The following is a 15,547-nucleotide window of genomic DNA, read 5'->3' on the forward strand; positions in this document are numbered from 1 at the left end:
AAAAATCTTAGAAATATTTTTGAGTTCAGTTTTTTTCATAAACTTTTAAAGAAACTGCAAAGTTTCAAAGAATGGAAAAAACTCACCAAAATATTGCAGAAAGCTGAATAAACTATATAAAAAAAAGTGTGTGTCCAGAATGTTTCTGATACAACATTTTCAAAAAATTCCTCATGAAAAACTCAAATAAAAAACAGAATTCAAATTAATTTTTTTTTTTTGAAATTTACATTTTTTAACTCCCAAAAATTATACAAAAAATGGTTTGAAAAAATGTTTAGATATGTTTGAATTCGAGCTTTTTCTCATCTTCGACCTAATGACCATAATGACCTTTTGGCATTCGACCTTTTGTCATTAAAGTTTCGACCTTATGCCTTTAAAACTTTTGTCTCACATCCTTTTCGTACATACAAAAAATGTGTCATTGTATAAAGGTGGTAATTATGTTTAATTAGTTGTAATTTGTTTTATTCACTCATAATATATTTGGTTCAATATTACGAAATACTACACTCAAACCCCGATGGTTTGACACCAAATGTTGTCAAACGAACGGGGTCACTTTTTAGTTTGACATCCCTTTTACACGGAGTTCACACACACTACTAATCGTTTGTTTTGATAGTGTGCGTGAGCGCCGTGTAAAAAGTGACAGTTCGTCACTTTTTAGTTTGACTTTGACCAACCAACGGGGTACAAACTAAAAAAGTGTCAAACGAAAAAGTGACCAACCACCGGGGGTTGAGTGTATCTTTCAAATTAAACAGGAGGACACTTTTTAGAAATTTTGAACGTGAAACGTGAAATTAATTCAATGGCTTTGAGAGATTGATCACGAACCAGGTATATTACATTGAAAATATAAAAGTGCAATCGCTGAAAGCAATTGAATCAATTTCACGTTAATGTTTTGTATTTTATTGAGAACAATAGTTTTTTTTTGCAAAAAAAAAGTAGTGTAGTTGTTCAATCTGCTAAAATTCGACAAGTAGGGGAAATTCTCGTATATTTGGCAGGTTAAGCTCTCGCTCCTAACTCCATCCAATTTGCAACTAATTTTGCAAAACTTTTGATAGAAACTTGCTTGCTCACTTCTTATTGAGCTTTTTATCACTCGATTTCAATTCAAAACGCTTTTAATTAGCTTTAACTGAATGTCAAAGTTCTGACCTGCCAACATTAGAGGCACGCTGGAATTAGATGCTGTTCCCCTTTTCCTTGGAAAAAACATAATTTTAGAACAAGTGTAGGCAAAATTTACCCTTTCCCGAGGTGGTTGAGTTTCTGTTACCAGTCTTGGTGGCCTTGTAAGTCGAGATTAACTAAGATTTTCCGGCAACGGTAAAATCTACATTACGAACAAGTATAAGATCATTACTTTTTAAAATGTTTTTTTTTTTCTAATTTGTCCGTTTCGCAATCAATCGACAATCCCCCCCTACACATCCGCAAATTATATCATACAGACTTACCCGATTGATGTGCAGACTATTCCTCCCTCGAGCACACAGATCTCTCCCAACCGCGCAACCAAACTTGGCAGCGCTGTCCGCGGGTTGCATTTTTCTTTACACGTCAAAGTGTCACTTTGCGCGGAGCTGTCAGATAGAGCGAATTTCTTTTCGGTGCGCCGAGTGCGAGTGCAATTTTCGTCATTTTCCTGCTGTTTTTGTACCAGATTTTCCGCCGTTTTTCGTCGTAGTCACGGGTAGTTTTTCCTTTTGCCGGGGTGAGCATTTAGAGGTGGCCGGAATCCCGTAGCGCGGCAGAGTGGTTTCTATTTCTCCGGGACAAAACAGGGCAGCAACTAAAAGAGAGGAAAAAATATGGGTGAGTAATGTTTACGATTGGCGGACGTCGGAACGGCGACGCGGCCACATCACTAACACTTGTCTCTTTGAAATGCCGACAGGAGGACTGTTCAGCTACTTCCGGGGCCTGCTGGGGAACCGCGAGATGCGGATTCTGATCCTGGGGCTGGACGGGGCCGGCAAGACGACGATCCTGTACCGGCTACAGGTCGGCGAAGTGGTCACCACCATTCCGACGATCGGCTTCAACGTCGAGCAGGTCACATACAAGAACCTCAAGTTCCAGGTGTGGGACCTGGGGGGACAGACCAGCATAAGGTGAGATACGTTCGAGAGGGGCGGTGGAGGGAGGAGATTTTGATAAGGCAATAGCTAATCCTACCTTCGACGACTTTCAGACCGTACTGGCGATGTTATTACAGCAACACAGACGCTATCATCTACGTAGTCGATTCAGCAGATAAGGATAGGATAGGCATTTCCAAGGATGAGCTTTTATACATGTTACGGGTGAGTCACGGAGCTAATTAATTAACCTATTTTGGGAATCGTATTCTCCGGTATCCGTCGTCTGTTTGAGCTCCTAGTCCTAGCACTTTTGGAGCTGCGTTGCACGGTGATTTTTCCGGGTTGACCAGGACTAAAACTGGGTTGTAATGTCTTGTACAATGCAACAAAATCAATAACTAAACATTCACATTCTTTAAAATTGCACAAACGTTCAAAAATTGAGAGGAAAAATTGTATGAAAACCTTTCAAAAATTCAAGAAAATAATTTCACTTCAAACTGTCAACTAAACAACTCGCGCTTTGCAACGCCTACCGCGATCGAAGCTCCGCCCTCCGGCCAAACTTCGCTTGCGCGAGCCGAGCCGAACGCCAAACAAACCAGTCGTGCGCATGCGCGTAGCAATCGTAGCAACCCGACAACGTAGCAACCGTAGCAATAAACAACCGAAAAGTTATAAATAGGGGTGGCTACCCAGCAACCGCCAATTGAGTCCAACTGATCATCATGAACGGAGGTATGCTGCTCAATTTTTTCCGAATAATTTTTCGGTCTTTTTTTCAGGCCCAAATGGACTCAAATTTCACTCCGGACCAAGATTCGGATGTAGAAATGACAAATTTAAGGAATAATTACCTCGATGTGGCCACTGAGGCCACCGTTCAAGAATGGTTCGGAATTATCAACGAAATTCGCCGGAATTCGGTGCTTCCGGGCCCGAGATCGCTTGCGGAACTAGCTTTCGCGGCGATTTCGGTCCCGGAACCACTGGCAGGTATCAGAATTCGTATTTTTGAACCATCTGTGGTGTTTCCGGGACCGCGATCGCTGGCGGAATTAGCCTACGATGCGATCCCGGTTCCGGAATCATCGTCGGATGACTTGAGCAACTTTTTCGAACAATCTGCGGTGGATCTGGAAACGGATCCACTTGCAGTTCCAAATTCAATGTGCAATTACTTTAATTCAAATCTTTCGGAAGAATCTGTGGTGGATCCGACTCCGTCGGGTTCACTATCGGATAACCAAATTCAAAGTGTTATTATTGATTTGGAACCAACTGCGGCAGTTCCCAATACGGAATTGCCAGCAGAACCAAATTTCAAAGTTAATGTAGATTGTAAATATTTTTGGTGTTACGATTGTCGCAGTCCCAGGAACAGTTTACCCTGGACCTTGAGACTGCGATATTCCAAATTTTCAATGATTTCTAGATATTTTTCTTTTATTTTCGTTTGTATTTTAGTTGCGTTTTTGTTTGTTTTTAGTTTCTTTTAGTTAAATTTTCCTCTCTTTAGTTTGATTTTGGACCAACTTCAAAATTTTGTAGTGACCTTTTAGTTTGTAGAAGCGACCTGAGTACAGTTTGTTTGGATATTTGGTTGATTTTTCACTTAAATTTGTGCATTTTAATACGATTTTTGAAAAATATTTGAAAAAGTTAAAGCCAACTTGGTAGATTTTCTTTTTTGCTTTCGAAAACAACCAATTTTGAGCTCTTTCTGTATGGTGTGAAACCCATATCAGACTATAAACGAAAATTTAAGTCAAAATTTAGTTGCTTATCAAAATTAAAAGTTAAATTTTCTGTACGGTGTAAAACCCGTCATCAGACTGTAAACGATTTCATTTAGATTTTTCAAAAAAGAAAATCTTCCAATTTGGTTTGCAATCAAAATTTTAAATTTTCGTATAGATCTGTGCAAATTTAAGTGAAAAATCGGCCTTCAAAATTTGTTAGGACTCTTTTAAGTAAGGAGTCCACATCAGAAAGCTCCCCTTTTAGTTAAGTGTTGAGCTATTTGGTGTGGGGGTGTGTGGTGGGCCAGTGCTCAGGTCGCGAAGCAAATTCTTTTTAGTTTTTTTTTTTTTTTTGATCAAATATATTTACACTTAATAAAATATATTGCTTTTTAAGGAATACAAAAGCAAATTTGGATCCAAACTGGCATTCTTGCCGTTTGTTTATTTTTTCTTGAAATATTTCTTTTTAAATTGAAAAAATCCAAGCGCGTAAAAAGAGTGTGCATATTTTATCGAAAACTCTGGTGCAACATTTAAAAAGCATAGTATTTTGATAGCTGAAACTTTTTTTTTGAAATTTCCGAGTCAACAGGTAACTATTAAACAAAACTCACAGAGTTGTAAGCTGGGGACTGTCAATATGCTTATCCGCTTTTATCTTGTATTGTTCCAGAATCTTAAAAATTTCGAAACATAACATCAAAAATAAAATTTGTAAAATATAAAAACAAAAATGCAACATTAAACAATCCTTTCTGGAGGACAAGGGTGGCCACCCCAGCAAAAAAACCGGGAAAAAGACGCGTTTGGCCGACAAAAGTACGGGACGGAATTCGGATGAAACGCGATCAAAAAAAAAGTTGCGCATTCTTTTCGTTTTTTCGTTATTTTTCCCATTTTTTCCGCCAACTCACATTTAGATAATTTAGAATTGGAAATTAAATATGAGATAGGGGGTTGAAAAATCAAGACACAGAGTGAATTTGATAATGGACCAGCAGGTAGTTGATCGCTGTACGGATCCCGGTTCGGATTAGTATTCCTGGTAATCGTTTCCCTTTTGGACTCGATTCCTTTTTGAAACAAGGGGGAGAGGATAATAAAACTATTCGACTATAATGATCAAATGGGAGTTCTTTACAAAAAAAAAGTTGGTTTAACAGAGAAGGGGGACATGCAAAATAACAAAACTTGGGTTTTCAGACATGGCTGAGAAAGCAACAAACGAAAGAGTAAAAAGTGAGTAAAAATTGAGAAAAAGTTAGTGTGAAAAGAGAGACAACAGTTTGAAGAAGACAAAATTAAAATGAAAATCAAGTAAAGGTTGAGAAATGCAATAGTGAAACAGAAAATTTAAAAACAGTAAAATTCGACAGAAACGGAACTCGAAATCACTATACTAGTTTGATTATTGGAAACGCAACGGATATAGCAAATAGCAGGTCATTTAAAAATAAATAAATAATGCAAATTTCAGTTTTCAGCCATAACATGAAAAGGAGGAAAAGAATCATGAGAAAAAGACATTAAGAACTTAAGAGCTCTGGACTCGGATAAAATTTGAATCATCAACAAAGTCTTAATTTGTAACTGCTAGAAGCTAAAGCATGAGATTTAATTATTCGATATAAAGATGGAAAAGAGCAAAAGGACAATCAAATTGGAAACGAGCAAGAGGAACGGAAACAGCGTTCGCAATTAACATTATTTTAAATTTCAGCTGTGTATTGGCATTGGTAAAAAATTACAAATGAGCTGTTGTGTGGGGAGCGAAAGTACTTGGGGAGGGCATCACACTGATAAGTCCTAGACTCCACCTTGATGCTACAGAAGGACAATAGAAGGATTAGTGTTAGTGCCTGCTTCAGTCGATTGTGAGCGGTGGGGCCGAGCGCTTGCCTTACAGAACTATTCGTGTCTTGAGCGTCATTTATTTTTTTTTCTAGATTGGTTGGTCCTTTTGTGGTTTTGTAATCTCAATTAATTGTTTTGTGATTTTAAAAGTCTTTCCTATATCGTCGTTGATCAGAAGGCAACGGCGTCGGATAAATTGTGCATTAATTTTTCGAATAATGTGTTAAATTTTCTCAGTGAAAATGTAATTTCTATAGAATTGTTTATCGATTGACATTTTGAACCGTCGAGTGAAGAATAGAGAAGAGCAAAATTTTCATTTATCATTTATTACACACATACATATATTGAGTGTTTTAGTGTGTTAACCAGAAGAGCAATTCTCTACAAAATCGATCTTATTTTTTTAATTTATTTTTTTTGTATTTTTTTAATTCGGCTAAATTTTTTTTGGTGCCTTTGGTATGCCCAAAGATGCCATTTTACATCATAAGTTTGTTCATATAATTTTCCATACAAATTTGGCAGCTGTCCATACCAAAATGATATATGAAAATTCAAAAATCTGTATTTTTGCAAGGAATTTTTTGATCGATTTGGTGTCTTCGGCAAAGTTGTAGGTATGGATAAAGACTACATTGAATAAAAATGATACACGGTAAAAAAAATGGTGATTTTTAATTTCACTTTTTGTCACTAAAACTTGATTTGCAAAAAAAAAACACTATTTTTATTTATTTTTTTCTGATATGTTTTAGGGGACATCAATTGCCAACTTTTCAGAAATTTTCAGGTTGTGCAAAAAATCTTTGACCGAGTTATGAATTTTTAAATCAATACTAATTTTAAAAAAAATCGAGATATTGATCGCCAAAATTTTTCAACTTCGTTTTTCGATGTGAAATCAAATTTGCAATCAAAAAGTACTGTAGTGAAATTTTGATAAAGTGCGCCGTTTTCAAGTTAAAGCCATTTTCAGGTAACTTTTTTGAAAATAGTCGCAGTTTTTCATTTTTTAAATAAGTGCACATGTTTGCCCACTTTTGAAAAAAATATTTTTGAAAAGCTGAGAAAATTCTCTATATTTTGCTTTTTTGAACTTAGTTGATACGACCCTTAGTTGCTGAGATATTACAATGCAAAGGTTTAAAAACAGGAAAATTGATGTTTTCTAAGTCTCGCCTAAACAACCCACAATTTTCTAATGTCAATTTTCAATTTTAAAATATGAAACATTCGTGAAATTTTCCGATCTTTTCGAAAACAATATTTCGACGTGTATCAACAATGTTCAAAAAAGCAAAGTATAGAGAATTTTCTCAACTTTTCAAAAATATTTTTTTCAAAAGTGGGCAAACATGTGCACTAATTCTAAAAAAAGGAAAAATGTTACCTAAAATGGCTTTAACTTGAAAACGGTGCATTTTATCAAAATTTCACTAAAGTACTTTTTGATTGCAAATTTGATTTTACATCGAAAAATGAAGTTGAAAAATTTTTGCGACCAATTCTTCGATTTTTTGAAAAAATCAGTACTGATTCAAAAATTCATAACTATATTAGGTCAAAGATTTTTTGCACAACCTGGAAATTTCTGAAAAGTTGACATTTGATGTCCTCTAAAACATATAAAAAAAATAAAAATAAAAATAGTGTTTTTTTTTTGCAAATCAAGTTTTATTGACAAAAAGTGAAATTAAAAGTCACCAATTTTTTTTACCGTGTATCATTTTTTTTTCAATGTAGTTCATATCCATACCTACAACTTTGCCGAAGACACCAAATCGATCAAAAAATTCCTTCAAAAGATACAGATTTTTGAATCTTCATATATCATTATTGTATGGACAGCTGCCGATTTTGTATGGAAAATTATATGGACAAACTAATGATGCAAAATGGCTTCTTTGGGAGCGTTCTTTTATTACGTAACGCAGTTGGGGGGGGGGGTCGGAGGCCGTGTTACGCTCCATACAATTTTTTTTTAAATTTGTATGGAAATTTTGTTACGATGGGGGGAGAGGGTCTAAAAATCCATTTTTTGCGTTACGTAATAAAAGAACGCTCCCTTTGGGCATACCGAAGCCGCCAAAAAAGTTTTAGCCGGATAAAAAAATTCAATAAAAAATCGAAAGACCGAAATCTCAGAAAATTGTTCAGAAAGACCTTCCCATAGCATCGTTGCTCGGAGGGCTCGCCGACGGGTCTATTATGAAAGTCCTCTCCATAGCATTTTATCTCGAAAGTCATCGAAAAGCCAACACCTTATGCTATTAACCCAAGAAAAACTAATCCCGTGATGCTTGAAGGAGATGCTGTGGATTCAACGGTCTCATGCGGTATCAACAGGTTCATAGCGAAAAAATATGTGCCAGATGAGTCGGCAACTTCAACTATCGGACTAACATTCCTCCCTTTCGTTGGACTGCAGGCTTCTTGGGAGGCGCCGGTATTGACTAATAAAGACGGGATCTTCAGAGGTTAAACAGTGAACCGATGATTGGCTTCCACTTATCATTTTTGATTCATTGGTTAACTTCAGCTGATCTGTCAATAACGGAGTAGCAACTCATTGTATCACCTATCAGTACAGTGAAACCTCTTTTGACGCGGTGCGTTACGTTTTTCTTATTTGTCGATTTCTCTGGAACGACGCAACATTTTTGCAATCTTTTAACAGCAGTTTGTAGGTTTTGTTTAGATCTACAAAACGCTTTTTGCAGGCCAAGGGTGTATGATACTGATGATACTCGTCGGTTGACACCCAGGCGAGGAACATCCCGGAAGGAGCCCAACTACATCCGTAGTGCTGTTTGGACGAAACAGCATGGCTCTGGTTCCTTGCAAGTGTCCTATTTTCTTACCTCCACGTTGGCTTGGTTTAGTCATCATGATGACAAGGTGTAACCTAGCTGGTGGCTTGTGGAAACGACTCGTAAACCTTTGACCAGTGAGGGTCAGAGTGGAGACGGCTAAAAGAAAGGGGCGCGTCAATGTGGGAAAGGGAAGTAATTTGTGATTGTAGACGGTATTGTTTTGATTCGCAGTATGTTGAGTCAACTGCTGTGGATGTACCTGAGCGTCGCAGAACGGGGTTTCTTTTCTTTCCATTTCAGCTAACAGCTATCTTCTGTTTATTTCGTTTCACTGATTTTCTAAAACGGCTTCTGTTTACTATCCTCCATTTGATTTCGATTTTACTTATTTGATTCTCTTATTTCTCAACGCTTTTCCACTCTATTTTACCAATTGATGCTGCTGTAACAAACTGTCTGTTTTCCCTTAATTTGGTAGCGATGTCAATTTTGTTTATCATCTGCCTTTGCTTTATTTATCTATTTGAATAATTTCTAATATCTTTCTTTTACTATTGATTCTTTACATAGTATATTTCCTTCACTGTCAAATGTTTTGAAACTTCACCTTTTTCTTAAGCAAGTGAGGTTCGAGCCCTTACTCAATTTATGGAATGATTAAAGGATTAACACAAATATTACTATTGTACTTTTGAAAAACTTTTATAACATGCTTAGGACCAAAAATTGTAACAAAACACCGCGACAGAAGAAATAGCAACATATTAACACGACTCAACAATAGGGAAGATTTCAGGAGAAAACAATACACAGTAGAATAACAACTAGTTTTTGAATTAAAACTAAAAATAAAACAGTACTTGCTTTAATGAAAGTTGATAGGCACACTATAAATGTTTAGGCGCTTATACTTACATCAAACCCTACGTAATGTACCACCCCCGGCCGAGTTAAAATGCGTAACCGGAAAAGAAGGTGTGCATGCCTGGCACGAACACTCAAAGCGTGTTCTAGCATGCTGCTCGTACTGACTCAGAGCAAGGGTGAGATGTAGGTGTAAGGGCAGTGCGTGTTCGTCGGGAACCTGGTGCATAAGATCGGTCAAGGCCCGTTCTTACACTGAAAATTGCGAATCTAAAAAACGCTATTTGAAGCTTGCAAAAATATTGTATGGTTTTAGAAAAATCGACGAAATAAAAATCGTAAAGCCACCACGTAAAAACAGGTTTCTCTGTATCATCTTTTTTAATTTTTGATCCATTTGCTAAGGGACCATCCATAAACCACGTGGACACAAAAATTACGGCTCAAATATTGTCGACATTGGCTTTTGACTTCTTTGGACATATTTGGAAAAACGACCCTGACAAAGCTTTTTTGAAAAACTTTTTTTTGCATACATTCAGGCCCAAATACAAACAGAAAGCTATTGCAATTGATTTTGTCAGGAAGGCATCCATCATTGAGGCGGTTCAAATATTTTTTTTTAATTATCTCATCTGAATCTGAATGGTTTTGATATCTTTAAAATTGAACATCACATTGCAGAATTATAGAGTTCATATATTTAAACACTCATTCATTTCAATTCAAATCAATCCTCAAAATTTCTTTGCTTCTTTTTTTTTGCTCCCCCCAAACAGGAGGACGAACTGGCGAGCGCGATCCTGGTGGTGCTCGCGAACAAACAGGACATGGAGGGCTGCATGAGCGTAACCGAGGTGCACCAGGCGCTCGGCCTCGAGGCGCTCAAGAACCGAACGTTTCAAATCTTCAAAACGTCCGCCACCAAAGGGGAGGGCCTGGACCAGGCCATGGACTGGCTGGCGAACGCGCTGCAATCGCGGAAATAGCTTCTTTCTCTTTGTAACTTTTTTTTTCTTCATTTCTTCCGTTCGTGTATTTCCGTTTTTCCTTGTTTTTTTTTGTAGGCGCGTTTATTTGAGTTTTTACCGGCCGACCGGCGTTTGTGAGAGAATGATGATTACAAAGATTAAAACAACAACAGAAACAAAGCAAAACAAACAAAACAGCATAACTGACGAGGTAGAGAAAGCTTTCCTTTCTCGACCCATTTAATATACAGATTAAAGTAGATTCATAACGTGTGGCAACGTGCGCAAAACGGAAGCATTAAGCATTACTTTTGTTTGGTTAGAACATTGAATTAGAATTACTTTGCATCCACCATCCGAGAATAAGAAGCAGAAAAAACAGGAATTTAACACGATGGTCCACGACTAAGTTTAGTCAATCTGTAAAATTATGATTTAAAGTAAAAAAAAAAACACAGAAAACAACATTTACACAGTCCTTCTTGAGGGTCGTTCAGTTTGCTTGCGCCGAGAGGCATGCTGCCGTTGAAGGGAAAAGAAGAAGATGATTATTCTTGTCGCATTAATTTAAATTATCTTAAAATAAAAGTAATATATACACAAATATATGCAGCGAAAAAATTATTTGGTGCTGTTGCCTTTATTTTTGTATCCGAAAACGCAATAGAATCATCTGGTTTGCCTTTATTGTTTTATCCGCTGAATTTCTTCGCCGCTGCCCAAACCGCGCAATCCACCTCGGCTTGCTGAGCTTCAGTCGCTGCCCGAAAATATAAAAAAAAAAAAAAAAAAAAAAAAAAAAAAAAAAAAAAAAAAAAAAAAAAAAAAAAAAAAAATTTCCAAATTTATTGAAGATCTTGGTTGCGAGAATTGGTAAGAATTGGATAGTTATTACACCTTCCACAGGTAAAAACTGAAAGAGTTGCTTTTCTCCATACATTTCGACGATTTTTCTCATACAAACTTTAAGAGCGAGTCCACGAACAGGGCATACCCCTTTGTATGGGATGTCGTTTGGACCTCACCAATCTGCCTGAAATTTTCAAGGGTTGTTTGTACATATAAAACTAGCATCTAACCAAAATATGAGCACTCTAGGTCAACGGGAAGTGGGGCAAATCGGGACACAATGTTTGAAGGTTCAAAAACGTCAAAAATACTAAAAAGGCTATAACTCAGGCAAAATTCAATTTAATTTCAAAATTCAATATGCATCTGAAAGGGCTTAAAAAATGCAACAAAATGCAGTATAGAGCATCCCAATTGGTTAAATCTAAAGGGAGTTATTGGCATTTTAGTGAAAAAATAGCATAATTTTCAAACTCAAATAAAAAAGTGTTCCATCCAGATATCAACTCGGTTCGACCTGCAGCTTGTAGGGGACGTCTGGGACTACCATCTGAAACTGAGAACGCTTTGGGTAAGGCAGTTTAACATATTAAATAGACACTTTTACTTTTAATGAATTTTTTGGTTGTAAAATTTTGCTCGGGGGACCCCTTAGATCAAATTTTCCGGTGATAATTTTATCATATTCGTGTTCCTGAGACAATTTCACAATAGAAACATGCATAAAAATGTTTATTTTCATCAATGTTAACCCTTTAAAAAATAAAAGTTTTAAAAAATCTTCGATTCACATTTATTGAAAATCAAGTTCGTTTCCAAGGATACTAGATGACACCAGAAAAAAAGCAGCTTCTTAATTTTTTTTTACTCAGGTAGATTGGTGAGGTCGATGCGAGATGGGTATGCTTTGCTCGTGGACTCGCTCTTAAGCGATTGGAGGGAGGGGTTCCCGTGGTCAGAATGAGCTCCAGGGTTGTTACAGGCGGCGCGGATCGCGCGAATGGCACATTTGATAAATAGATTAATTGAGAGAGATAAAATTACATTCCAGTTATAGAGTAAAATATTATCAGGAATTAGAATAATTTGTTTTTTTTTATGAGTGCAAAAATTTTGATTTCTTAGAAGTGTTGCAACAAAATTGAATTGTTTTCCGAAAACTTGTGTATTTTCTTAATAAGAAACGACAAAATAATCTTTATTAAGAGTTTGTTTTTCAAAATGTATATTGTTGAGGATTTCTCAAATAAATTTATTACAGCATCCACATGATTTTTAAAATCTGCTTAACGGATCTGAACATTTATTTTTAATCTAGGGGTCATTTCGCCTCAACTGTACACAAAAAAGTACAAATTCGAAATCGACTTTTTCTGGTCAAGCTCAAGTTTGATTTGGTGGAGCTATAATAGCTGAAAATTGCGTGTAAAGTTTTCAATTGAGCAAAATGCTTAAAAGTTTGATTTCAATCGAAAATCTGAAGACGCCATTCGATTCAGCGTCCAATTTCCTTTAAAAATAGCTGTCGAGTTTTGCTCTATCATGATTTGTTTCCGAGACATGGCCATTTTTTTTTAAAAAAAAAAAGAGGTTTTTTGAAAAAATTACGAAAATCGCAAAACTTTGGGGCGATTTAAAAAAAGAAGGGGTGGTCCAATTTGGTTCAAAATCGGGATTCATACATGTTTTAATAGTATCAATAGCTCCACCAAATTTGAGCCTTATCAGAGAAAGTGCATTTCGAGTGGTGTGCCAGTTGGCGCGAAATGACTCCAAGTGAATCAAACTTTCCTGAAGATGTAGTCATTGGATGTAACAGAAATGATGGGCTTTTTCCAGTGGGCGTACTGTGCTAAAATTCCCAAATCGTCACTGTCGTGCTAACCTGCTACACGTGCATTTTGGACCATTTTTTTTTGTTCAGCTCACAATGCCTCATCTTTTGACCTTCACCTTGTCACGCTTCATATGAAAGACCTTGTGAAAGACCTTAAAAATTGTACAAGTGCGAAACTGGCCCAAGGGATTTCAGGTCAGAACGCGTTTGACACACCTACAAGCCCGATTCCGTTAACATTTGTAATTATAACTCGGGACCAAACCACTTCGGGACGACGCACAGAATGGTCAACAAAACAAAAAGCGTTTGTTATTGTTTACATTGCGTGCTCTCGTTTTTTGTTTATTTAAGGTCAAACTTTGAGACGCGTTTTTCTCGGAACGTCAAAAAGCGACGTACGACTCGAGAGCACGACGACGTCAAAATATGAGCTTTGAATTTTAGATGAGATCTTGGGAAAAAGAAAAAAGAAACGAAATACGATGTTTCAGAAATTCAAAAATCAAAGCCTTTTTTTTATTTTTATAGCTTTTTTAATCCACCGAGTCGGCTTATGTAAATACATTTGACTTAATAATTACAGAGGATCTTGTGTGTAAATATTAGTGGGAGGGGAGCCGATTACCCGCGGCCTACTCGGGGTTAGTAGGGAAGGGATTGATGTTAAAAGACAAGGCGTGGGAAGGGAAGGGGGATTGTAAATCTGGAATTTCTAAATTCAAAATTTAAAAATCTAAAATTCAAAACTCCAAAAATTAAGGAATTCAAAAATTTCAAAATTCAAGAATTTAAAAAGTCAAAATTTAAAAAATAAGGAAGTTGAAAATTAAAAACAATCAAGAGTACACAAATTAAATTTATCAAATGTTTAAATTGTTGAATATTAAAATTGTTAAATGGTTAAATTTTTGAACTGTTAAATTCCTTAATTCTTAAATTGCTAAACTCCTAAATTCTTAAATTCTCAAATTCTCAATTTCTTAAATTCTTAAATTCTTAAAATTTTCCGATCTAATGCTACTATTCTACCGAAAATCTGATAACTTTGGAGCATTTTCGGAGTCATATTTTAGGTTAGAGAAATTTTGAGAAGAAAATAATACAAATTTCGTGTTTCGATTTTTCTGAGTGACTCTTTGGTGAGCATCATCGAGTACGAACTGGATTTAAGTTGTCAAATCTCTAGATTTATAAATTTTGTGATTATTTTTAATTGTTTCACATGTTTGAATAAATTTTATTTCGTTTTTATAATTCTAAATAAATCTAAATGTTTTAATTATATTTTGGGTCTCTTTTTGCCAAAATTATTGTTATGGCTTCCCTCTAGTTTACTTTATCCTAGCAAAAATAAATTTGTCCATACAATTTTCGGCGTTTCAAGATTCTGCATTCTGAGAATCAGCCACATGAGGATTCTGGATTCAAAACTGTAATTATTGAATACAACTTTATTCAAACGTTTGTGACTTTTGCGTTCTTTTCAATGTAGCCCTTAAACATAAAACGAGTTTTACTTTTGTTCTCAAATACTTTCTATTTTTCATAAAAAAAATGAAATATTTATAAAACTCTTCTGTATTTTTGTCGCGAAATTATTTTTCTTTATGCGCAGATTTGGCGGGGATTGGCGCGGATTTTTTTTTTCGACTTCTCCGTAACAACCCTGGCATCTCAAATTTGGAATTTGGGTCAAATTCTCCCCCCAAGTAAGCCCGGATTTGGACCACCCTAAGCTGCACTGTTTGAAGTATGGTTTGAATCTGTTTTCTGGATCTGGATTTTTCGGATGCAAGACAAAAAAAAACACTTCACAGCATAATTATATTTTTATGATTTTATTCAACTTATACACATACGCATGTGTGTGCAATCAATGTGCGGATAGAAGTATTCATATTTATTTATTTATATATTTATAGAACATTTGCATTCTGGCTGGTAGGAAATACGCTCGCCATTTCCTGCCACCCCTAACTTACTAATCTTGTGGCTTTTTGATAGTGATTTCTTCCTTTGCTGATTATTATTCTACATATATGCACTGGGGGAGAGAATGTGAGTGTGTGTCTGTTTGTGTGGGAGGGGAGAGAAATATATTAATTTTGCTTGTTCGATTTTTTGTGTGATTTTTTTTTTTGCTTAACTCGGTAGCGATTTACTTTCTACGTAGATTTTCTTAAATACACTCACATTTTAGTAACGATTTCGTCAATTTTGCAGTTCATGTACAGTCGGATGCTTCGAATATAGTGTGTTGGATTTAGAAAGGTGGGGTTCTTCTTCTTTGCGGTCTTCTGTTATATGTTTTTTACTTTTCTACATTAGGGATAGCAACGCCGCACACATCTTTTCATTCTTTCGCGCTAGTTGCTTAACTTTTCTGATAATTCGCGCCCCTACTTCCGCTTTAACTTTGCTGTTAAACTTACATATGACTAGATTGCAACATTACTGGACAAAATTGTGCTACACAACTAACTTTTCTTAATTCTTCTTTCACTGC

The 15,547-nt window shown here is 36.0% G+C and overlaps 1 protein-coding gene and 1 long non-coding RNA gene across 3 annotated transcripts; both read left to right on the forward strand.

Annotated features, from left to right (window-relative positions):
* The first annotated feature begins 1,692 nt into the window (after positions 1 to 1,692).
* Positions 1,693 to 10,976, forward strand: LOC120428309 (ADP-ribosylation factor-like protein 1). Of its 2 annotated transcripts, XM_039593308.2 has the most exons (4): positions 1,693 to 1,833; positions 1,916 to 2,132; positions 2,213 to 2,324; positions 10,161 to 10,976. In XM_039593308.2, the coding sequence occupies exons 1-4, from the start codon at positions 1,830 to 1,832 to the stop codon at positions 10,368 to 10,370; spliced, it is 543 nt and encodes a 180-aa protein (XP_039449242.1). In that variant the 5' UTR covers positions 1,693 to 1,829; the 3' UTR covers positions 10,371 to 10,976. The 2 variants fall into 2 exon arrangements, with proteins under 2 accessions (XP_039449242.1, XP_052563670.1); XM_052707710.1 differs by lacking the exon at positions 1,693 to 1,833 and having other exon boundaries at positions 1,906 to 2,132.
* On the forward strand, positions 2,332 to 8,918 carry LOC128092836 (uncharacterized). Its single transcript, XR_008212038.1, has 2 exons — positions 2,332 to 4,439; positions 4,521 to 8,918. It is a non-coding gene; the product is annotated as an uncharacterized LOC128092836 (long non-coding RNA).
* Positions 10,977 to 15,547: the final 4,571 nt, after the last annotated feature.

This window comes from Culex pipiens, chromosome 2 (assembly GCF_016801865.2).
Source record: "Culex pipiens pallens isolate TS chromosome 2, TS_CPP_V2, whole genome shotgun sequence".
Taxonomy (NCBI): domain Eukaryota; kingdom Metazoa; phylum Arthropoda; class Insecta; order Diptera; family Culicidae; genus Culex; species Culex pipiens.

Coding starts and splice junctions, on each gene's coding strand:
- LOC120428309 (XM_052707710.1), top strand. CDS start 1,906: ATGCCGACAGGAGGACTGTTCAGCTACTTCCGGGGCCTGCTGGGGAAC. Junction 2,133..2,212: donor GGGGGACAGACCAGCATAAG/GTGAGATACGTT, acceptor GACGACTTTCAG/ACCGTACTGGCGATGTTATT. Junction 2,325..10,160: donor AGCTTTTATACATGTTACGG/GTGAGTCACGGA, acceptor CCCCCCAAACAG/GAGGACGAACTGGCGAGCGC.